The sequence below is a fragment of the Pelodiscus sinensis genome, chromosome 32 (assembly GCF_049634645.1).
Source record: "Pelodiscus sinensis isolate JC-2024 chromosome 32, ASM4963464v1, whole genome shotgun sequence".
NCBI lineage: Eukaryota > Metazoa > Chordata > Testudines > Trionychidae > Pelodiscus > Pelodiscus sinensis.
The window spans coordinates 11,667,433-11,688,997 of NC_134742.1; the positions used below are offsets into that span (position 1 = coordinate 11,667,433).

The following is a 21,565-nucleotide window of genomic DNA, read 5'->3' on the forward strand; positions in this document are numbered from 1 at the left end:
AGGTGGCTGTGGAGCTGGGGGTCAAGGTTTCAGTGGAGCTGGGGGTCGAGGTGGCTGTGGAGCTGGGGGTCGAGGTTTCAGCGGAACTGGGGGTCGAGGTTTCAGCGGAGGTGGGGGTCGAGGTGGCTGTGGAGCTGGAGTTCGAGGTGGCTGTGGAGCTGGGGGTCGAGGTTTCAGGAGAGCTGGGGGTCGAGGTGGCTGTGGAGCTGGGGGTTGAGGTTTCAGGAGAGCTGGGGGTCGAGGTGGCTGTGGAGCTGGGGTTTGAGGTTTCAGCAGAGCTGTGGGTCGAGGTGGCTGTGGAGCTGGAGGTTGAGGTTTGAGCGGAGCTGGGGGTCGAGGTGGCTGTGGAGCTGGGGGTCGAGGTTTCAGTGGAGCTGGGGGTCGAGGTGGCTGTGGAGCTGGATGTCGAGTTTTCAGCGGAGCTGGGGGTCGAGGTTTCAGCGGATATGGAGGTCGAGGTGGCTGTGGAGCTGGGGGTCGAGGTTTCAGTGGAGCTGGGGGTTGAAGTGGCTGTGGAGCTGAGGGTCGAGGTGGCTGTGGAGCTGGTGGTCGAGGTTTTAGCAGAGCTGGGGGTCGAGGTGGCTGTGGAGCTGGGGGTTGAGGTTTCAGTGGAGCTGGGTGTCGAGGTGGCTGTGGAGCTGGGGGTCGAGGTGGCTATGGAGCTTGGGGTCGAGGTGGCTGTGGAGCTGGGGGTCGAGGTGGCTGTGGAGCTGCGGGTCGAGGTTTCACTGGAGCTGAGGTTCGAGGTGGCTGTGGAGCTGGGGGTCGAGGTGGCTGTGGAGCTGGGGGTAGAGGTTTCAGCGGAGCTGGGGGTCGAGGTGGCTGTGGAGCTGGGGGTAGAGGTTTCACTGGAGCTGAGGTTCGAGGTGGCTGTGGAGCTGGGGGTCGAGGTGGCTGTGGAGCTGGGGGTAGAGGTTTCACTGGAGCTGAGGTTCGAGGTGGCTGTGGAGCTGGGGGTCAAGGTGGCTGTGGAGCTGGGGGTAGAGGTTTCAGCGGAGCTGGGGGTCGAGGTGGCTGTGGAGCTGGGGGTAGAGGTTTCAGCGGAGCTGGGGGTCAAGGTGGCTGTGGAGCTGGAGGTCGAGATTTCAGCAGACCTGGGGGTCGAGGTGGCTGAGGAGCTGGGGGTCGAGGTTTCAGCGGAACTGGGGGTCGAGGTGGCTGTGGAGCTGGAGGTCGAGGTTTCAGTGGAACTGTGGGTCGAGGTGGCTGTGGAGCTGGTGGTCGAGGTTTCAGTGGAGCTGGTGGTCGAGGTTTCAGTGGAGCTGGAGGTCGAGGTTTCAGCAGAGCTGGAGGTCGAGGTTTCAGCAGAGCTGGTGGTCGAGGTGGCTTTGGAGCTGGTGGTCGAGGTGGCTTTGGAGCTGGGGGTCGAGGTGGCTGTGGAGCTAGGGGTCGAGGTGGCTGTGGAGCTGGGGGTTGAGGTTTCAGCAGAGCTGGAGGTCGAGGTTTCAGTGGAGCTGGGGGTCGAGGTTTCAGCGGAGCTGGGGGTCGAGGTTTCAGCAGAGCTGGGGGTGGAGGTGGCTGTGGAGCTGGAGGTCGAGGTTTCAGCGGAGCTGGGGGTTGAGGTTTCAGTGGAGCTGGAGGTCGAGGTTTCAGCGGAGTTGGGGGTCGAGGTGGCTGTGGAGCTGGGGGTCGAGGTGGCTGTGGGGCTGGAGGTCGAGGTTTCAGCGGAGTTGGGGGTCGAGGTGGCTGTGGAGCTGGGGGTCGAGGTTTCAGCGGAGCTGGGGGTCGAGGTTTCAGCAGAGCTGGGGGTGGAGGTGGCTGTGGAGCTGGGGGTTGAGGTTTCAGCAGAGCTGGGGGTCGAGGTGGCTGTGGAGCTGGGGGTCGAGGTTTCAGCAGAGCTGGAGGTCGAGGTGGCTGTGGAGCTGGAGGTCGAGGTTTCAGCGGAGCTGGTGGTCGAGGTGGCTGTGGAGCTGGGGGTCGAGGTTTCAGTGGAGCTGGAGGTTGAGGTTTCAGCAGAGCTGGAGGTCGAGGTTTCATCAGAGCTGGTGGTCGAGGTGGCTTTGGAGCTGGGGGTCGAGGTGGCTGTGGAGCTGGGGGTCGAGGTGGCTGTGGAGCTGGGGGTTGAGGTTTCAGCAGAGCTGGGAGTCGAGGTGGCTGTGGAGCTGGGGGTCGAGGTTTCAGTGGAGCTGGGGGTCGAGGTTTCAGTGGAGCTGTGGGTCGAGGTGGCTGTGGAACTGGGGGTCGAGGTTTCAGCAGAGCTGGGGGTTGAGGTGGCTGTGGAGCTGGGGGTCGAGGTGGCTGTGGAACTGGGGGTCGAGGTTTCAGTGGAGCTGGGGGTCGAGGTGGCTGTGGAACTGGAGGTCGAGGTTTCAGCAGAGCTGGGGGTCGAGGTTTCAGCGGAGCTGGAGGTCGAGGTTTCAGCAGAGCTGGGGGTCAAGGTGGCTGTGGAGCTGGGGGTCGTGGTGGCTGTGGAGCTGGGGGTCGAGGTTTCAGTGGAGCTGGGAGTCGAGGTGGCTGTGGAGCTGGGGGTCGAGGTGGCTGTGGAGCTGGGGGTCGAGGTTTCAGTGGAGCTGGGGGTCGAGGTGGCTGTGGAGCTGGGGGTCGAGGTTTCAGCAGAGCTGGGGGTCGAGGTTTGAGCGGAGCTGGGGGTTGAGGTTTCAGCAGAGCTGGGGGTCGTGGTGGCTGTGGAGCTGGGGGTCGAGGTTTCAGTGGAGCTGGGGGTCGTGGTGGCTGTGGAGCTGGGGGTCGAGGTTTCAGCAGAGCTGGGGGTCGTGGTGGCTGTGGAGCTGGGGGTCGAGGTTTCAGCAGAGCTGGAGGTCGAGGTTTCAGCGGAGCTGGGGGTCGAGGTGGCTGTGGAGCTGGGGGTCGAGGTTTCAGTGGAGCTGGGGGTCGAGGTGGCTGTGGAGCTGGGGGTCGAGGTTTCAGCAGAGCTGGGGGTCGAGGTGGCTGTGGAGCTCGGGGTCGAGGTGGCTGTGGAGCTGGAGGTCGAGGTTTCAGTGGAGCTGGGGGTCGAGGTTTCAGCAGAGCTGGGGGTCGAGGTGGCTGTGGAGCTGGGGGTCGAGTTTTCAGTGGAGCTGGAGGTCGAGGTGGCTGTGGAGCTGGGGGTTGAGGTTTCAGTGGAGCTGGGGGTCGAGGTTTCAGCAGAGCTGGGGGTCGAGGTGGCTGTGGAGCTGGGGGTCGAGGTTTCAGTGGAGCTGGAGGTCGAGGTGGCTGTGGAGCTGGACGTCGAGGTTTCAGCGGAGCTGGGGGTTGAGGTTTCAGCGGATCTGGAGGTCGAGGTGGCTGTGGAGCTGGGGGTCGAGGTGGCTGTGGAGCTGGAGGTCGAGGTGACTCTGGAACTGGAACTGGAGGTAGAGGCATCAGGGGAGCTGGAGGTCGAGGTGCCTGTGGAGCTGGGGGTCATGGCAGCAGCAGAGCTCGAGGTTGTGTTCGGAGGGGGGCTGCGGGTGATGATCGCAGCGGAGTTGGGGGGTGTGGTGGAAGTGGAGGTGAAGGTCATGGTGGCTACAGGGCTGGGAGTAGAGGTGGCAAAGGAGCTGGGGGTTGTGTTGGGAGAGGATCTCATGGTTGAAGTGGCTGTGGAGCTGGGGGTCGAGGTTTCAGTGGAGCTGGGAGTCGAGGTGGCTGTGGAGCTGGGGGTCAAGGTGGCTGTGGAGCTGGGGGTCGAGGTTTCAGTGGAGCTGGGGGTCGAGGTGGCTGTGGAGCTGGGGGTCGAGGTTTCAGTGGAGCTGGGGGTCGAGGTGGCTGTGGAGCTGGGGGTCGAGGTTTCAGCAGAGCTGGGGGTCGAGGTGGCTGTGGAGCTGGGGGTCGAGGTGGCTGTGGAGCTGGGGGTCGAGGTTTCAGCAGAGCTGGGGGTCGAGGTGGCTGTGGAGATGGGGGTCGAGGTGGCTGTGGAACTGGGGGTCGAGGTTTTAGCAGAGCTGGGGGTCAAGGTGGCTGTGGAGCTGGGGGTCGAGGTTTCAGCGGAGCTGGGGGTCGAGGTGGCTGTGGAGCTGGGGGTCGAGATTTCAGCAGAGCTGGGGGTCGAGGTTTGAGCGGAGCTGGGGGTCGAGGTTTCAGAAGAGCTGGAGGTCGAGGTTTCAGCAGAGCTGGGGGTCGAGGTTTCAGTGGAGCTGGGGGTCGAGGTGGCTGTGGAGCTGGGGGTCGAGGTTTCAGCAGAGCTGGGGGTCAAGGTGGCTGTGGAGCTGTGGGTCGAGGTTTCAGCAGAGCTGGAGGTCGAGGTTTCAGCGGAGCTGGGGGTCGAGGTGGCTGTGGAGCTGGGGGTCGAGGTTTCAGTGGAGCTGGGGGTCGAGGTGGCTGTGGAGCTGGGGGTCGAGGTTTCAGTGGAGCTGGGGGTTGAGGTGGCTGTGGAACTGGGGGTCGAGGTTTCAGCAGAGCTGGGGGTCAAGGTGGCTGTGGAGCTGGGGATCGAGGTTTCAGTAGAGCTGGAGGTCGAGGTTTCAGCGGAGCTGGGGGTCGGGGTGGCTGTGGAGCTGGGGGTCGAGGTGGCTGTGGAGCTGGAGGTCGAGGTTTCAGTGGAGCTGGGGGTCGAGGTTTCAGCAGAGCTGGGGGTCGAGGTGGCTGTGGAGCTGGGGGTCGAGGTTTCAGCAGAGCTGGGGGTCGAGGTGGCTGTGGAGCTGGGGGTCGAGGTGGCTGTGGAGCTGGGGGTCGAGGTGGCTGTGGAGCTGGGGGTCGAGGTTTCAGTGGAGCTGGGGGTCGAGGTTTCAGCAGAGCTGGGGGTCGAGGTTTCAGTGGAGCTGGGGGTCGAGGTGGCTGTGGAGCTGGGGGTCGAGGTTTCAGTGGAGCTGGGGGTCGAGGTGGCTGTGGAACTGGACGTCGAGGTTTCAGCGGAGCTGGTGGTTGGGGTTTCAGCGGATCTGGTGGTCGAGGTGGCTCTGGAGCTGGGGGTCGAGGTTTCAGTGGAGCTGGGGGTCGAGGTGGCTGTGGAGCTGGGGGTCGAGGTTTCAGTGGAGCTGGGGGTCGAGGTGGCTGTGGAGCTGGGGGTCGAGGTGGCTGTGGAGCTGGGGGTTGAGGTTTCAGTGGAGCTGGGGGTCGAGGTGGCTGTGGAGCTGGGGGTCGAGGTGGCTATGGACCTTGGGGTCAAGGTGGCTGTGGAGCTGGGGGTCAAGGTGGCTGTGGAGCTGGGGGTCAAGGTTTCAGTGGAGCTGGGGGTCGAGGTGGCTGTGGAGCTGGGGGTCGAGGTTTCAGTGGAGCTGGGGGTCGAGGTGGCTGTGGAGCTGGGGGTCGAGGTGGCTGTGGAGCTGGGGGTTGAGGTTTCAGTGGAGCTGGGGGTCGAGGTGGCTGTGGAGCTGGGGGTTGAGGTGGCTATGGAGCTTGGGGTCGAGGTGGCTGTGGAGCTGGGGGTCAAGGTGGCTGTGGAGCTGGGGGTCAAGGTTTCAGTGGAGCTGGGGGTCGAGGTGGCTGTGGAGCTGGGGGTCGAGGTGGCTGTGGAGCTGGGGGTCGAGGTTTCAGCGGAACTGGGGGTCGAGGTTTCAGCGGAGGTGGGGGTCGAGGTGGCTGTGGAGCTGGAGTTCGAGGTTTCAGCGGAACTGGGGGTCGAGATGGCTGTGGAGCTGGAGGTCGAGGTGGCTGTGGAGCTGGGGGTCGAGGTTTCAGGAGAGCTGGGGGTCGAGGTGGCTGTGGAGCTGGGGGTTGAGGTTTCAGGAGAGCTGGGGGTCGAGGTGGCTGTGGAGCTGGGGTTTGAGGTTTCAGCAGAGCTGTGGGTCGAGGTGGCTGTGGAGCTGGAGGTTGAGGTTTGAGCGGAGCTGGGGGTCGAGGTGGCTGTGGAGCTGGATGTCGAGTTTTCAGCGGAGCTGGGGGTCGAGGTTTCAGCGGATATGGAGGTCGAGGTGGCTGTGGAGCTGGGGGTCGAGGTTTCAGTGGAGCTGGGGGTTGAAGTGGCTGTGGAGCTGAGGGTCGAGGTGGCTGTGGAGCTGGTGGTCGAGGTTTTAGCAGAGCTGGGGGTCGAGGTGGCTGTGGAGCTGGGGGTTGAGGTTTCAGTGGAGCTGGGTGTCGAGGTGGGTGTGGAGCTGGGGGTCGAGGTGGCTATGGAGCTTGGGGTCGAGGTGGCTGTGGAGCTGGGGGTCGAGGTGGCTGTGGAGCTGCGGGTCGAGGTTTCACTGGAGCTGAGGTTCGAGGTGGCTGTGGAGCTGGGGGTCGAGGTGGCTGTGGAGCTGGGGGTAGAGGTTTCAGCGGAGCTGGGGGTCGAGGTGGCTGTGGAGCTGGGGGTAGAGGTTTCACTGGAGCTGAGGTTCGAGGTGGCTGTGGAGCTGGGGGTCGAGGTGGCTGTGGAGCTGGGGGTAGAGGTTTCAGCGGAGCTGGGGGTCGAGGTGGCTGTGGAGCTGGGGGTAGAGGTTTCACTGGAGCTGAGGTTCGAGGTGGCTGTGGAGCTGGGGGTCGAGGTGGCTGTGGAGCTGGGGGTAGAGGTTTCAGCGGAGCTGGGGGTCGAGGTGGCTGTGGAGCTGGGGGTAGAGGTTTCAGCGGAGCTGGGGGTCAAGGTGGCTGTGGAGCTGGAGGTCGAGATTTCAGCAGACCTGGGGGTCGAGGTGGCTGAGGAGCTGGGGGTCGAGGTTTCAGCGGAACTGGGGGTCGAGGTGGCTGTGGAGCTGGAGGTCGAGGTTTCAGTGGAGCTGTGGGTCGAGGTGGCTGTGGAGCTGGTGGTCGAGGTTTCAGTGGAGCTGGTGGTCGAGGTGGCTTTGGAGCTGGTGGTCGAGGTGGCTTTGGAGCTGGGGGTCGAGGTGGCTGTGGAGCTGGGGGTTGAGGTGGCTGTGGAGCTGGAGGTTGAGGTTTCAGCAGAGCTGGAGGTCGAGGTTTCAGCAGAGCTGGTGGTCGAGGTGGCTTTGGAGCTGGTGGTCGAGGTGGCTTTGGAGCTGGGGGTCGAGGTGGCTGTGGAGCTGGGGGTTGAGGTTTCAGCAGAGCTGGAGGTCGAGGTTTCAGTGGAGCTGGGGGTCGAGGTTTCAGCGGAGCTGGGGGTCGAGGTTTCAGCAGAGCTGGGGGTGGAGGTGGCTGTGGAGCTGGAGGTCGAGGTTTCAGCGGAGCTGGGGGTTGAGGTTTCAGTGGAGCTGGAGGTCGAGGTTTCAGCGGAGTTGGGGGTCGAGGTGGCTGTGGAGCTGGGGGTCGAGGTGGCTGTGGGGCTGGAGGTCGAGGTTTCAGCGGAGTTAGGGGTCGAGGTGGCTGTGGAGCTGGGGGTCGAGGTTTCAGCGGAGCTGGGGGTCGAGGTTTCAGCAGAGCTGGGGGTGGAGGTGGCTGTGGAGCTGGGGGTTGAGGTTTCAGCAGAGCTGGGGGTCGAGGTGGCTGTGGAGCTGGGGGTCGAGGTTTCAGCAGAGCTGGAGGTCGAGGTGGCTGTGGAGCTGGAGGTCGAGGTTTCAGCGGAGCTGGTGGTCGAGGTGGCTGTGGAGCTGGGGGTCGAGGTTTCAGTGGAGCTGCAGGTTGAGGTTTCAGCAGAGCTGGAGGTCGAGGTTTCAGCAGAGCTGGTGGTCGAGGTGGCTTTGGAGCTGGGGGTCGAGGTGGCTGTGGAGCTGGGGGTCGAGGTGGCTGTGGAGCTGGGGGTTGAGGTTTCAGCAGAGCTGGGAGTCGAGGTGGCTGTGGAGCTGGGGGTCGAGGTTTCAGTGGAGCTGGGGGTCGAGGTTTCAGTGGAGCTGTGGGTCGAGGTGGCTGTGGAACTGGGGGTCGAGGTTTCAGCAGAGCTGGGGGTTGAGGTGGCTGTGGAGCTGGGGGTCGAGGTGGCTGTGGAACTGGGGGTCGAGGTTTCAGTGGAGCTGGGGGTCGAGGTGGCTGTGGAACTGGAGGTCGAGGTTTCAGCAGAGCTGGAGGTCGAGGTTTCAGCGGAGCTGGAGGTCGAGGTTTCAGCAGAGCTGGGGGTCGAGGTGGGTTTGGAGCTGGAGGTCGAGTTTTCAGCAGAGCTGGGGGTCGAGGTTTCAGGAGAGCTGGGGGTCGAGGTGGCTGTGGAGCTGGAGGTCGAGGTTTCAGTGGAGCTGGGCGTCAAGGTGGCTGCAGAGCTCATGGTCAAGGTGGCTGCAGAGGTGGAGGTCGAGGTTTCAGCAGAGCTGGGGGTCAAGGTGGCTGTGGAGCTGGAGGTCGAGGTTTCAGCAGAGCTGGGGGTCGAGGTGGCTGTGGAGCTGGGGGTCGAGGTTTCAGTGGAGCTGGGGGTCGAGTTGGCTGTGGAGCTGGAGGTCGAGGTTTCAGCAGAGCTGGGGGTCGAGGTGGCTGTGGAGCTAGGGGTTGAGGTTTCACGGGAACTGGGGGTCGAAGTGGCTGTGGAGCTGGGGGTTGAGGTTTCACTGGAACTGGGGGTCGAGGTGGCTGTGGAGCTGGGGGTTGAGGTTTCACTGGAACTGGGGGTCGAGGTGGCTGTGGAGCTGGGGGTCGAGGTGGCTGTGGAGCTGGGGGTTGAGGTTTCACTGGAACTGGGGGTCGAGGTTTCAGCAGAGCTGGGGGTCGAGGTGGCTGTGGAGCTGGGGGTCGAGGTTTCAGCGGAGCTGGGGGTCGAGGTGGCTGTGGAGCTGGGGGTCGAGGTTTCAGTGGAGCTGGGGGTCGAGGTGGCTGTGGAGCTGGGGGTCGAGGTTTCAGTGGAGCTGGGGGTCGAGGTGGCTGTGGAGCTGGGGGTCGAGGTTTCAGCAGAGCTGGTGGTCGAGGTGGCTGTGGAGCTGGGGGTCGAGCTTTCAGTGGAGCTGGAGTTTGAGGTTTCAGCGGAGCTGGGGGTCGAGGTGCCTGTGGAGCTGGGGGTCGAGGTTTCAGCAGAGCTGGGTGTCGAGGTGGCTGTGGAGCTGGGTGTCGAGGTGGCTGTGGAGCTGGAGGTCGAGGTTTCAGCGGAGCTGTGGGTCGAGGTGGCTGTGGAGCTGGGGGTCGAGGTTTCAGCGGAGCTGTGGGTCGAGGTGGCTGTGGAGCTGGGGGTCGAGGTTTCAGGAGAGCTGGGGGTCGAGGTGGCTGTGGAGCTGGGGGTCGAGGTTTCAGCAGAGCTGTGGGTCGAGGTGGCTGTGGAGCTGGGGGTCGAGGTTTCAGCGGAGCTGTGGGTCGAGGTGGCTGTGGAGCTGGGGGTCGAGGTGGCTGTGGAGCTGGGGGTCGAGGTTTCAGCGGAGCTGTGGGTCGAGGTGGCTGTGGAGCTGGGGGTCGAGGTTTCAGCGGAGCTGTGGGTCGAGGTGGCTGTGGAGCTGGGGGTCGAGGTGGCTGTGGAGCTGGGGGTCGAGGTTTCAGGAGAGCTGGGGGTCGAGGTTTCAGCGGAGCTGGGGGTCGAGGTGGCTGTGGAGCTGGAGGTCGACGTTTCAGCGGAGCTGTGGGTCGAGGTGGCTGTGGAGCTGGGGGTCGAGGTGGCTGTGGAGCTGGGGGTCAAGGTGGCTGTGGAGCTGGGTGTCGAGGTTTCAGTGGAGCTGGGGGTCGAGGTGGCTGCAGAGCTCATTGTCAAGGTGGCTGCAGTGCTGGAGGTCGAGGTGGCTGTGGAGCTGGAACTGTAGGTCGAGTTATCAGGAGAATTGGGGGTGTATGTGGCCGTGGAGCTGGGGGCCATGGCAGCAGCAGAGCTCGAGATTGTGTTCGGAGGGGGGCTGCGGCTGATGATCGCAGTGGAATTGGGGGGTGTGGTGGAAGCGGAGGTCAAGGTCATGGTGGCTACAGGGCTGGTGGCAGAGGAGCTGGAGGTCATGTTGGGAGAGGAGATGGGGGTCGAGGTTTCAGTGGATCTAGGGGTCGAAGTGTCTACGGGGCTGCGGGTTGAGGTGACAGCAGAATTGCGGGTCGAGGTGATTTTGGAGCTGGGGGTCAAGGTGGCTGCAGAGCTGGGGGTCATAGTAGCAACAGAGCTTGAGGTTGTCTTCGGAGAGGGGCTGCGGGTGATTATTGCAGCAGAATTGGGGGGTGAAGTGGAAGTGGACATGAAGATTATGGTGACTACAGGGCTGGGGGTCGTTGTGACAGTGGTGCTGCCAGTCATGACTGCTGAAGAGTTGGGGGTCGTAGTGGGAGTGGGGTTGGGGGTGATGGTGGCAGAGAAGCTGGGGGGTGAAGTGGGGGTGGAATTATAAGTCGTGCTGGGAGTGGAGCTGTAGGTTGAGATGGGGGTGGAGTTATGAGTCGTGGCAGGAGCGGAGCTGGAGGATGAGATGGGAGTGGAGCTGTTGGTGGTGGTGGGAGCAAAGTTGGAGGTGGAGGTGCGGGTGGAGTTCTCAGTCGTGGTGGGAGGGTAGCTGGAGGTTGAGGTGGAGGTGGAGGTATCAGTCGTGGTGGGAGAAGAGCTAGAAGTTAACGTGAGGGTGGAGATATCGGTTGTGGTGGGAGTGGAAATAGAGGTTGACATGGGGTTGGAGTTATCGGTCATGGTGGGAGCGGAGATGAAGGTTGAGGTAGCGCTGGAGCTATCGGTGGTGGTAGTGGGAACAGAACTGGAAGCTGACGTGGGGGTGGAGTTATCAGTCATGGTGGCAGGGGAGCTGAAAGTTGAGAAGGGGGTGGACTCCTCGGTAGTCGGAACGGAGCTGGAGGTTGAGGTGGGGGTGGAGTCATAGGTTCTGGTGGGAGGAGAGTTGGAGGTTGAGGTGGGGGCTGAGTTATCGGCTTTGGTGGTGGTGGAGCTGTGGGATGAGGTGGGGGTAGAGTTATCGGTTGTGGTGGGAGCGGAGCTGGAGGTTGAGGTGGGGCTGGAGTTATCGGTTGTGGCAGGAGCAGAGCTGGAGGTTGAGATGGGGGTGGAATTATTGATGGTGGAAGAAGCGGAGCTGGAGGTTGAGGTGGGGGTGGAGTTATCAGTTGTGGTGGGAGTAGAGTTGGAGGTGGAGATGGTGGCTGAGTTATCGGCTTTGGTGGGAGTGGAGCTGTGGGATGAGGTGGGGGTAGAGTTATCGCTTGTGGTTGGAGTGGAGTGGGAGGTTGAGAAGTGGGTGGAGATATCGGTAGTTGTGGTAGCTGATCTGGAGGTTGAGGTGGGGTTGGACTTATCGATTGTGTTGGGAGTGGAGCCGGAGGTTGAGAAGGGGGTGGAGTTATCGGAAGTCATGGGAGTGGAGCTGAAGGTTGCAGTTGGTGTGGATTTCTCGGCAGTGGTGGCACCAGAGCTGGAGGTTGAGACGGGGTTGGACTTATCAGTGGTAGTGGAAAGAGAGCTGGAGGTTGAGATGGGGGAGGAGTTATCGGTAGTCGTGGGAGTGGAGCTGGAGATTGCGATGGGGGAGGAGTTATTGGGGGTCGTGGGAGCAGAGCTGGAGGTTGAGAAGTGGGTGGAGTTATTGGTAGTTGTGGTAGCAGAGCTGGAGGTTGCAGTTGGTGTGGATTTCTCGGCAGTGGTGGGACCAGAGCTGGAGGTTGAGAAGGGGGTGGAGTTATTGGTAGTCGTGGGAGCGGAGCTGGAGGTTGAGGTGGGGGTGGAGTCATCGATTGTGGTGAGAGCGGAGCTGGAGGTTGAGAAGGGGGTGGAGTTATCGGTAGTCGTGGGAGCAGAGTTGAAGGTTGAGGTGGGGGTGGAGTTATCGATTGTGGTGGGAGCGGAGCTGGGGTTTGAGGTGGGGCTGGAGTTATCGGTCGTGGTAGGAATTGAGCTGGAGGTTGAGATGGGGTTGGACGTATCAGTGGTAGTGGACAGAGAGCTGGAGGTTGAGATGGGGGTGGAGTTATCAGTCATGGTGGGCACGGAGCTGGAGGTTGAGAAGGGGCTGGAGTGATCGGTAGTCGTGGGAGCGGAGCTGGAGGTTGAGGTGGGGGTGGACTTATCGATTGTGGCTGTAGTGGAGCTGGAGGTTGAGATGGGGCTGGAGTTATCGGTCGTGGCAGGAGCGGAGCTGGAGGTTGAGATGGGGTTGGACTTTTCAGTGGCAGTGGAAAGAGAGCTGGAGGTTGAGATGGGGGTGGAGTTATCAGTCGTGGTGGCCACGGAGCTGGAGGTTGAGAAGGGTGTGGAGTTATCAGTAGTGGTGGGAGCGAAACTGGAGGTTGAGGTGGGGGTGGAATTATCGATTATGGTGGGAGTGGAGCTGGAGGTTGGGGTGGGGCTGAAGTTATCGGTCGTGGCAGGAGCGAAGCTTGAGGTTGAGATGGGATTGTACTTATCAGTGGTAGTGGAAAGAGAGCTGGAGGTTGAGAAGGGGCTGGAGTTATCGGTAGTTGTGGGAGTGTACCTGGAGGTTGAAGTGGGAGTGGACTTATCGATCGTGGTGGGAGTGGACCTGGAGGTGGAGAAGGGGGTTGAGTTATCGGTAGTCGTGGGAGCGGAGCTGGAGGTTGCGGCTGGTGTGGAGTTCTCGGCGGTGGTGGAACCAGAGGTAGAGGTTGAGATGGGGGTGGACTTATTAGTGGTAGTGGAAAGAGAGCTGGAGGTTGAGATAGGGGTGGAGTTATCAGTCATGGTGGGCACGGAGCTGGAGGTTGAGAAGGGGCTAGAGTTATCGGTAGTCGTGGGAGCGGAGTTGGAGGTTGAAGTGGGGGTGGAGATATCGGTTGTCGTGGGAGCAGAGCTGGAAGTTGAGGTGGGGCTGGAGTCATCGGTCGTGGCAGGAGCCAAACTGGAGTTTGAGATGGGGTTGGACTTATCAGTGGTAGTGGAAAGAGAGCTGGAGGTTGAGAAGGGGGTGGAGTTATAGGTAGTTGTGGGAGCGGAGCTGGAGGTTGAGGTGGGGGTGGACTTATCGATTGTGGCTGGAGCGGACCTGGAGGTTGAGGTCGGGCTGGAGTTATCATTTGTGGCAGGAGCGGAGCTGGAGGTTGAGATGATGTTGGACTTTTCAGTGGTAGTGGAAAGAGATCTAGAGGTTGAGATGGGGGTGGAGTTATCAGTCGTGGTGGCCACGGAGCTGGAGGTTGAGAAAGGGGTGGAGTTACCGGTAGTGGTGGGAGCGAAACTGGAGGTTGAGGTGGGGGTGGAGTTATCGATTATGGTGGGAGTGGAGCTGGAGGTGGAGAAGGGGGTTGAGTTATCTGTAGTCTTGGTCGCAGAGCTGGAAGTTGCGGTTGGTGTGGAGTTCTCGGCGGTGGTGGGACCAGAGCTAGAGGTTAAGATCGGGGTGGACTTATTAGTGGTAGTGGAAAGAGAGCTGGAGGTTGAGATAGGGGTGGAGTTATCAGTCGTGGTGGGCACGGAGCTGGAGGTTGAGAAGGGGCTGGAGTTATTGGTCGTGGCAGGAGCGGAGCTGGAGGTTGAGATGGGGTTAGACTTTTCAGTGGTAGTGGAAAGAGACCTGGAGGTTGAGATGGGGATGGAGTTATCAGTCGTGGTGGCCACGGAGCTGGACGTGGAGAAGGGGGTGGAGTTATCGATGGTGGTAGGAGCGGAGCTGGAGGTTGAGGTGAAGGGGGAGTCATCAGTTCTGGCAGGAGTGGAGTTGGAGTTTGAGGTGGTGGCTGAGTTATCGGCTTTGGTGGTAGTGGAGCTGTGGGATGAGTTGGGGGTAGAGATATCGGTTGTGGTGGGAGCGGAGCTGGAAGTTGAGTTGGGGGCAGAGTTACCGGTCATGGTGGGAGTGGAGCGGGAGGTTGACGTGGGGCTGGAGTTACCAGTTGTGGTGGGAGTGGAGCTGGAGATTGCGGTTTCGGCGTAGTTATTGGGGGTGGTGAGTGCGGAGCTGGAGGTTGAGGTGGGGGTGGACTTATCGATTGTGGTTGGAGCGAAGCTGGAGGTTGATGTGGGGCTGAGGTTATCGGTCATGGCAGGAGTGGAGCTGGAGGTTGAGATGGGGGTGGAGTTGTCAGTCGTGGTGGGCACGGAGCTGGAGGTTGAGAACGGGGTGGAGTTATCGGTAGTAATGAGAGCGGAGCTGGAGATTGAGGTGGGGGTGGACTTATCGATTGTGATGGGAGTGGACCTGGAGGTGGAGAAGGGTGAGGAGTTATCAGTAGTCTTGGGAGCGGAGCTAGAGGTTGAGGTGGGGGTGGAGTTATTGGTAGTCATGGGAGCAGAGTTGGAGGTTGAGGTGGGTGTGGAGTTATTGGGGGTGGTGGGAACAGAGCTGGAGGTTGAGATGGGGGTGGAGTTATCGGTCGTGATGGGCACGGAGCTGGATGTTGAGAAGGGGGTGGAGTTATCGGTAGTAGTGGGAGCGGGGCTGGAGGTTGAGGTCGGGGTGGAATTATTGGTAGTCTTGGAAGCGGAGCTGAAGGTTGCAGTTGGTGTGGAGTTCTCGGCAGTGGTGGGACCAGAGCTAGAGGTTGAGATGTGGGTGGAGTTATCAGTGGTAGTGGAAAGAGAGCTGGAGGTTGAGATGGGGGTGGAGTTATCGGTAGTCGTGGTGGTGGAGCTGGATGTGGAGGTGGGGGTGGACTTATCTATTGTGGTGGGAGTAGAGCTGGAGATTGTGGTGGGGGAGGAGTTATCGGTAGTCGTGGTAGCGGAGCTGGAGGTTGAGGTGGGGGTAGAGTTACCGGTCGTGATGGGAGTGCAGCGGGAGGTTGAGATGGGGCTGGAGTTACCAGTTGTGGTTGGAGTGGAGCTGGACATTGAGGTGGAGGAGGAGTTATTGGGGGCGGAAGGAGCAGAGCTGGAGGTTGAGACGGGGGTGGAGTTATCAGTCGTGGTGGGCAGGGAGCTGGAGGTTGAGATGGGGTTGGACTTATCAGTGGTAGTGGAAAGAGAGCTGGAGGTTGAGATGGGGGTGGAGTTATCAGTCGTGGTGGGAGTGGAACTGGAGGTCGACGTAGGGGTGGAGTTATCCGTCGTGGCGGGAGTGGAGCTGTAGATCGAGGTGGGGGTGGAGTTATCGGTCGTGGCAGGAGCGGAGCTGGAGGTTGAGTTGGGGGTGGAGTTATCGGTCGTGGCAGGAGCGGAGCTGGAGGTTGAGTTGGGGGTGGAGTTATCGGTCGTGGCAGGAGCGGAGCTGGAGGTTGAGTTGGGGGTGGAGTTATCGGTCGTGGCAGGAGCGGAGCTGGAGGTTGAGGTGGGGGTGGAGTTATCGGTCGTGGCAGGAGCGGAGCTGGAGGTTGAGGTGGGGGTGGAGTTATCGGTCGTGGCAGGAGCGGAGCTGGAGGTTGAGGTGGGGGTGGAGTTATCGGTCGTGGCAGGAGCGGAGCTGGAGGTTGAGGTGGGGGTGGAGTTATCGGTCCTGATGGAAGTCGAGCTGGTAATTGCATTGACAGTGGAGGTGAGGGATGTGGTAGTGGGGGGTGTGAATTTGGTCGTGGCTTGGGAGAAACTCTGCATTGCGGATGGGGTTGAGCTGAGGATTGTGGCAGTGGTTTGATTCAAATTCTCTGTTGTGGAGGCTGGGGAGCTGGGGTTGGTGGTAGAGGTAGAGGTTACTGGGATCGTTTCAGGAGATCTGGGGGTCGATGTGTCAGGGAATCCGGGGGTTGAGGTGTCAGGGGAGCTGGGTGTCGTGGAGGCAGTGAAGCCGGGCATTGAGGTGGGATGGGCAGCGGGGCTCTCACTGGAAGCCGGGTTGGAGGCTGTTGTGACCAGCGTGCTAGTGTCTGTGCTGCCGGCGGGGTTGGGAACAGAGGTTGGGCTCACGGTGGGAGTTGAATTGGCAGTGGAGCTGGTGCTGGTGCTGGTGCTGGCCGTGGTTGGGTTCCCTGTCGTGGTGGATGTTTCCCCTGCGGAAAGGCAGAAGGGCAGCGGGTTTACACAGCAGCCGGGTGACGCCCATCAGAACCTTTCTCCCAACAGGGCTCAGCTTCCCCCTCTGCTGGCTTCACTCCACTTTGCTCTTGGTGGCTCCGCTCGGGAGCTAAGACCTTTGCTTGGCCCCCTGCGCTGTTTTCACTGCATGGTCCCAGCCCACTGCCTCCCTACATCCACCTCTTGCCTCCTTTCTCCCTGCCCCAGCCCTGCTGAGGGGTGTTTCCCGTCTCAAGGAGACCGCTCCACCCAGAACACAACTGAGGACCACGGGTAGCGACCGTGCGGGGCATACGGCCCTGCCACCCATGCTGGGCAAGCAGACGGCTCAGCAATAAAGGAGGAAAGCTCCTTCATTGGAGGCTTGCGACCATACTGTCCATAGAACGTTTACTGGCTGCTGCTGCCCCGCACTGGAATAGAATCAGAGGTCTCCAAACCATCTCACCTTTGATCCTTTGAACATAAGATTGGCCACACTGGGTCAGACCAAAGGTCCCTCCAGCCTAGAGTCCTGTCTGCCCACAGTGGCCAAGGCCAGGTGCCCCAGAGGGAGGGAACACAACAGGTAACCCTCACATGATCACCCATTCCCAGCCCACGACACACAGAGACTCGGGACTCCGTTCCTGCCTGTCCTGGCAAACAGCCATTGAGGCACCTAACCTCCATAAATTTATCCCGCTCTTTTTTGAAAGCCCTGTTCAAGTCCTGGCCTTCACAACCTCCTGTGGCAAGGAGTTCCACAGGTTGACGGCGCATTGAGTGGAGAAATACTTCCTTTTGTTTGTTTTAATCTCTGGGAGGAGGCAGGCCGGACTCCTGGCTTCTCTGCCTGCTGAGTCATTTCATTTGGTTGACTCCTAATTCTTGTGGTATGGGAACAAAGTGGATAACTGTTCCTTAATTACTTTCTCCACCCCAGTCATAATTTTATAGACCTGCATCATATCCCCTCTTAGTCATCTCTTTTCCAAGCTGAAAAGTGAATGTCTTATTAATCTCTCCTTATATACCCTTAATCATTTATGTTCCTCTAAGCCATGGGCTCCCAAACTGGGGGGTGTGCCCCCTTGGGGGGCTGTGAAGAAATTCCGGGGGGAGCGACCCAGCCTCCCCCTTCCATCAAGTTTTGCTGCCCTGGTCTCCCCCTTTTTTCCCCCTCGACAAGTTTAGCTGTTATTTTTTTGGGGTGGGGGGGGCGTGAGGGTTTTTCAAAAATCAAAAAGGGGGCATGATGCTGGAAAGTTTGGGAACCACTGATCCAACCCCTAAACCAGCCAGTGTTGCCAGCCTAGGCTTAAGAAAAAAAGGCCCCATTTCTCACTCCCTTTTCCAATTAATTTGGGGATGGTCAAGTCCTTTTCATGCGGCACCCCATATACAACTCCACCATCTGCAAAACATCGCCTGGGAGCTGCTCCCCTGCCGGTGGCCTGTCTCAGACCAGAACTCTCTGGCCAGCCTCTGCTGGCTTTTATTTACTCATTTCCCAAATGGATTTTCAGCTTTAAAATGTTTTAATATGCAGAGAGGCCCAGCAAGACCTGTGAAAATGGATGGACGTCACTGCCCTTATCTTGGGGAACGGATGATCTCTGCTCCATGGGGCCCTGATCCCAGCTGGGGCAGGGCCGGTCTCTCGCTTTGCCTGTGCAATGCCCGGCACAACGGGGCCCTGATCTCAGCTGGGGCAGGGCCTCTCTCTTGCTTTGTCTGTGCAGCGCCCGGCACAACGGGGCCCTGATCTCAGCTGGGGCAGGGGCTGGCTCTTGCTTTGTCTGTGCTGCGCCCGGCACAACAGGTCCCTGATCTCAGCTGGGCAGGGCCTGTCTCTTGCTTTGTCTGTGCAGCGCCCGGCACAACGGGGCCCTGATCTCAGCTGGGGCAGGGTCTGTCTCTTGCTTTGTCTGTGCTGCGCCCGGCACAACGGGGCCCTGATCTCAGCTGGGGCAGGGACTGTCTCTTGCTTTGTCTGTGCAGCGCCCGGCACAATGGGGCCCTGATCTCAGCTGGGGCAGGGTCTGTCTCTTGCTTTGTCTGTGCTGTGCCCGGCACAACGGGGCCCTGATCTCAGCTGGGGCAGGGGCTGTCTCTTGCTTTGTCTGTGCAGCGCCCGGCACAACGGGGCCCTGATCTCAGCTGTCACAGGGACTGTCACTGTGTCTGTGCAGCGCCCGGCCGATCCCAGCCGGTGTTACGGCAATACAAGAACGGGCCATTAGAAACAGAGCCTTTGTTTCCTGACCAGCCAAGGGTGAAATTCTAACAAAAACTAATAACCAGCGCATGACAGCGGAGCTATTCATCAGCCTCTAGCAATTCGTTCACTGTCAAACCAGTGGATTAAATAATCCCCTGTAGTGTCTTTTTTTCCCCTCATCCACCATTAAGAACATAACATAAGAACATACGAACGGCCAGACTGGGTCAGATTAAAGGTCTAACCAACCCAGTGTCCTGTCTGCCGACAGTGGCCAAGGCTAGGTGCCTCAGAATGAGTGAACTGAACAAGGCATCCTTAAGAGATCTCCCTCCTGCCATCCATCTTCACCCTCTGACAAACGGAGACTAGGAACACCATTCCTTACCTATTCTGGCTAATAGCCATTAATGGACTTAACCTCTATGAATCTATCTAGTTCTCTTTTAAACCCTGTTCTAGTCCTAGTCTTCACAACCTCCTCCGGCAAGGAGTTCCACAGGTTGACTCTGCGCTGTGTGAAGAAGAACTCCCTTTATTTGTTTTAAACCTGCTGCCCATTAGTTTCATTTGGTGGCCCTTAGTTCTTACATTAAGGGAACAAGTAAATAACTTTTCCTTATTCACTTTCTCCACCCCACTCATGATTTTATAGACCTCTATCCTATCCCCCCCTCAGTCTCCTGGGGGCACAAGCAAGAATCAATGACTCTCAGCCTTGACGCGGAAGTTAGCACGCAAGAGCCCTCAATCGCCATTCCCTCTGCTCTGACCACTAGACCCTACTCTCCTTCCAGCGCTGAGCCGTGACTCCCTCTCCTGTGCATCACCCACAAGACGGTTGTTGCAAAACCAACTGTGTCCTTTCTGGACACTCATTGGGAACTGTGGATCTGAGTGTGAATCGTATTTGACTGAACCTCCCCCCTCTGATTTGAAGGGTCCCTTAGTAAACCCCAGGTCCACCCCTTAGACGGGTCCAGAATGCAGATCTGGGAGGAGCTCAAATGCTGATGTGAGCACCTAGGGATTATCTCTCTCCTCAGTAAATCTAGGAACCAGGGTGGGTGGGTTCACTTGTCAGTGTCCCCACCGTGTTTCCAAAGGATCCAAAAGGAACTAAACATATTGACTTTCCCTGGAAATTGGGCTCCTAACTTTAGATTTGAAAGTCTCCGCTGTTACACCCACTGGCAGGTCGGTGGGAGAGACACAGCCTCTTATCTAAAACAGATGATGGAAGGATAATTATTGGCAGGTTATAGAGGGGAAAAGTGAGATGAAGAAATTGACTATCCTTGGGTCTCGTAGGTAGTCCTGACAGCACGGAGGAGGGAGCCCGGACTCCTAGGTTCTCCTCCTGCCACTGGCTTCTCTGTGCCTCAGTTTCCCCATTCTAGACATTATGGATCATAATAGACAAAAGATAACATAAGAGCAGCCGTACTGGGTCCAACCAAAAGTCCATCTATCCCAATATCCTGTCTTCTCACAGTAGCCAATATCAGATGCCTCAGAGGGAATGAACAGAACAGGGAACCATCGAGTGATATCTCCCCTGTCACCCATTTCCAGCCTCTGACAAACTGAGGCTAGGGACACTATTCCTACCCATCCTGGCTAATAAATATTGATGGACCTATCCTCCATGAATCTATCTAGCTCTTTTTTGAATCCCATTAAAGACTTGGTCTTCACAACATCCTCTGTCAAGGAGTTCCACAGGTCCACAGTGACCCATTTTTGGGATGCTCAGATCAAAGACCCTATGGTTGTGTCTAGATTGGCAAGTTTTTCCGGAAAATCAGCAGCTTTTCTGGAAAAACTTGCCAGCTGTCTACACTGGCCACTTGAATTTCTGGAAAAGCACTGACGATCTCATGTAAAATCATCAGTGCTTTTCCGGAAATACTATGCTGCTCCCGTTCGGGCAAAAGTCTTTTTCCGAAAGACTTTTGCCCAAAAGGGCCAGTGTAGACAGCATAGTACTGTTTTCCGCAAAAAAGCCCTGATTGCGAAAATGGCGATCGGGGCTTTTTTGCGGAAAAGCGCGTCTAGATTGGCCACGGACACTTTTCCACAAAAAGTGCTTTTCCGGAAAAGCATCCTGCCAATCTAGACGTGCTTTTCCAAAAATGCTTTTAATGGAAAAGTTTTCCGTTAAAAGCATTTTCGGAAAATCATGCCAGTGTAGATGTAGCCTATGTCACCTAAAGTCTGGTTACTGGAATAAATTCCGCACACTGGTGAAAATCAGTCCTACTTGAACCCGAGTCAATAGTCAATTGGAGACATTCTTGATTTGATGTCAGTCAGCCTCGGCCCCCAGTGGGCATAAATCGATATCGGCGGATGACCTGGCTCATTCTGATGGTTAAGGAATGCCATAAGCCCTTACCTCTCACGAGGAGCGAAAAAAACATGAGCCCCAAGAAAATCCACAAACGGACACCGGGTGCCGTCCGGACACGACCCATCGCGGTGCTGTAGAAAGCGCGATCCATGGCTGGTGGGTCATAGCCCTGCTTTTTAAAGTCTTTCTGCTGTCTCTCTGCAGACGTCATTCCCCAGGTGACGTTTTCTAGCGGTATGTAATCAGAACACGCCTTTTGGGTGTTCTTATGCCCCTATGTCATGCCAATCTCTCCCCTCATCCTGCAAAGTGTACCTAAGGGGCTGGGCTCTGAGCAGTAACTAACGTTATTAACACCCCTGAGTGGTTGGGTCAAGCCCTCTGTGATGAAGGCAGACAAAATTCCTTATCAGGAGAAGGGTGAGGCTGCGGTTAAGATAATGTCAAAGAGAAGCAAAATAATTTTTTTTTTAATGCCCTGCTGGTTTGGTAGAGATCAGGTGCTGCACGCTGGCTTACAAAAAAGCCAGTGGAATGAATCAGCAATGTTTGACTTAAGTGTTTTAGCTAGATACGCAGGGCATAGAAGTGAGGGTAGTTAGGTACTATCGTGAAACAGAGGGATGATAGATAGATGAATAAATAGCACAGTGAAGGTATGCACAGTGAGGATAACAGTTAGGCGTGCATTTTTACGTCACCTGCTGCTATTTTGGGCCTTATTTGAATGATCTGACCTTTGTAAATTGCTTCCTTCTGAAACAATTAGTCTCCAGAGATGTGATTAGTTATTGGAGTGCTAGACAGTAGCGGGCCCAAACACATTCTGCCTCTGCAAAGGTTTTGCTTGGACAAAGCTTGGATTTCGTGGCAGCAGCACGGCTCACAGGGAAAATGGGAATGAGGTCTAGGAATTGTTTTTCCCACGACTGGAAATCAACAGACCAGATTTTTCAAAGGCATTCAAGCCACTGTCCTACCAGTGTTAGGGATCAAAATGCGTGTGAACATTTGGCTGCAATACTCTGATTGGTTAAATCTGAAACTGACTAGAAATTCCCAGTGTCCAGCAGTCAAAACAGAGTCACACGATGGTGACTTTGAGTCTCTGGGCCAGATCCTGAGCAGATGCAAATGAGCCACATAGCCCCAAACCTGAACTATTTCCACCTGCTGAAGAACTGGATCTGACTGGATAGTCTGCTGAACGAAATGAAGAAAAATGCAGGGGGAGGGAGGAGGAAACCCCAGGAGGGGAGGGGGGAACCCCACAGAAGATGTAAGAATCAGTTTTTAATTGTTTTAGTCCTTTTAAGTAACTTTAAAAATAGTCAGCAGATTGAATAATAGGCAACAGGTTTAAACACACACAAAAGGAAGTTTTTCTTCATGCAACGCACAGTCAACCTGCGGAACTCCTTGCCAGAGGATGTTGTGAAGTCCAAGACTATAACAAGGTTCAAAATAGAACTAGATCAATTTGTGGAGGATAGGTCTGTCAATACCTGTTTGTCAGGATGGGCAGGGATGGTGTCCCAAGACTGTTTGAAGAAGATGGGAATGG

At 58.2% G+C, this 21,565-nt stretch overlaps 2 protein-coding genes across 2 annotated transcripts; both read right to left on the reverse strand.

Annotated features, from left to right (window-relative positions):
* Positions 1-957: 957 nt before the first annotated feature.
* LOC142823094 (uncharacterized) lies at positions 958-3,505 on the reverse strand. Its single transcript, XM_075913386.1, has 3 exons — positions 3,286-3,505; positions 1,864-2,718; positions 958-1,022 (listed from the first exon to the last, which is right to left on the reverse strand). The coding sequence occupies exons 1-3, from the start codon at positions 3,503-3,505 to the stop codon at positions 958-960; spliced, it is 1,140 nt and encodes a 379-aa protein (XP_075769501.1).
* A 4,418-nt stretch (positions 3,506-7,923) lies between these two features.
* On the reverse strand, positions 7,924-20,125 carry LOC142823095 (uncharacterized). Its single transcript, XM_075913387.1, has 3 exons — positions 20,047-20,125; positions 9,364-15,420; positions 7,924-7,964 (listed from the first exon to the last, which is right to left on the reverse strand). Exons 1-3 carry the CDS (start codon positions 20,123-20,125, stop codon positions 7,924-7,926), a joined length of 6,177 nt encoding a protein of 2,058 aa, XP_075769502.1.
* Positions 20,126-21,565: the final 1,440 nt, after the last annotated feature.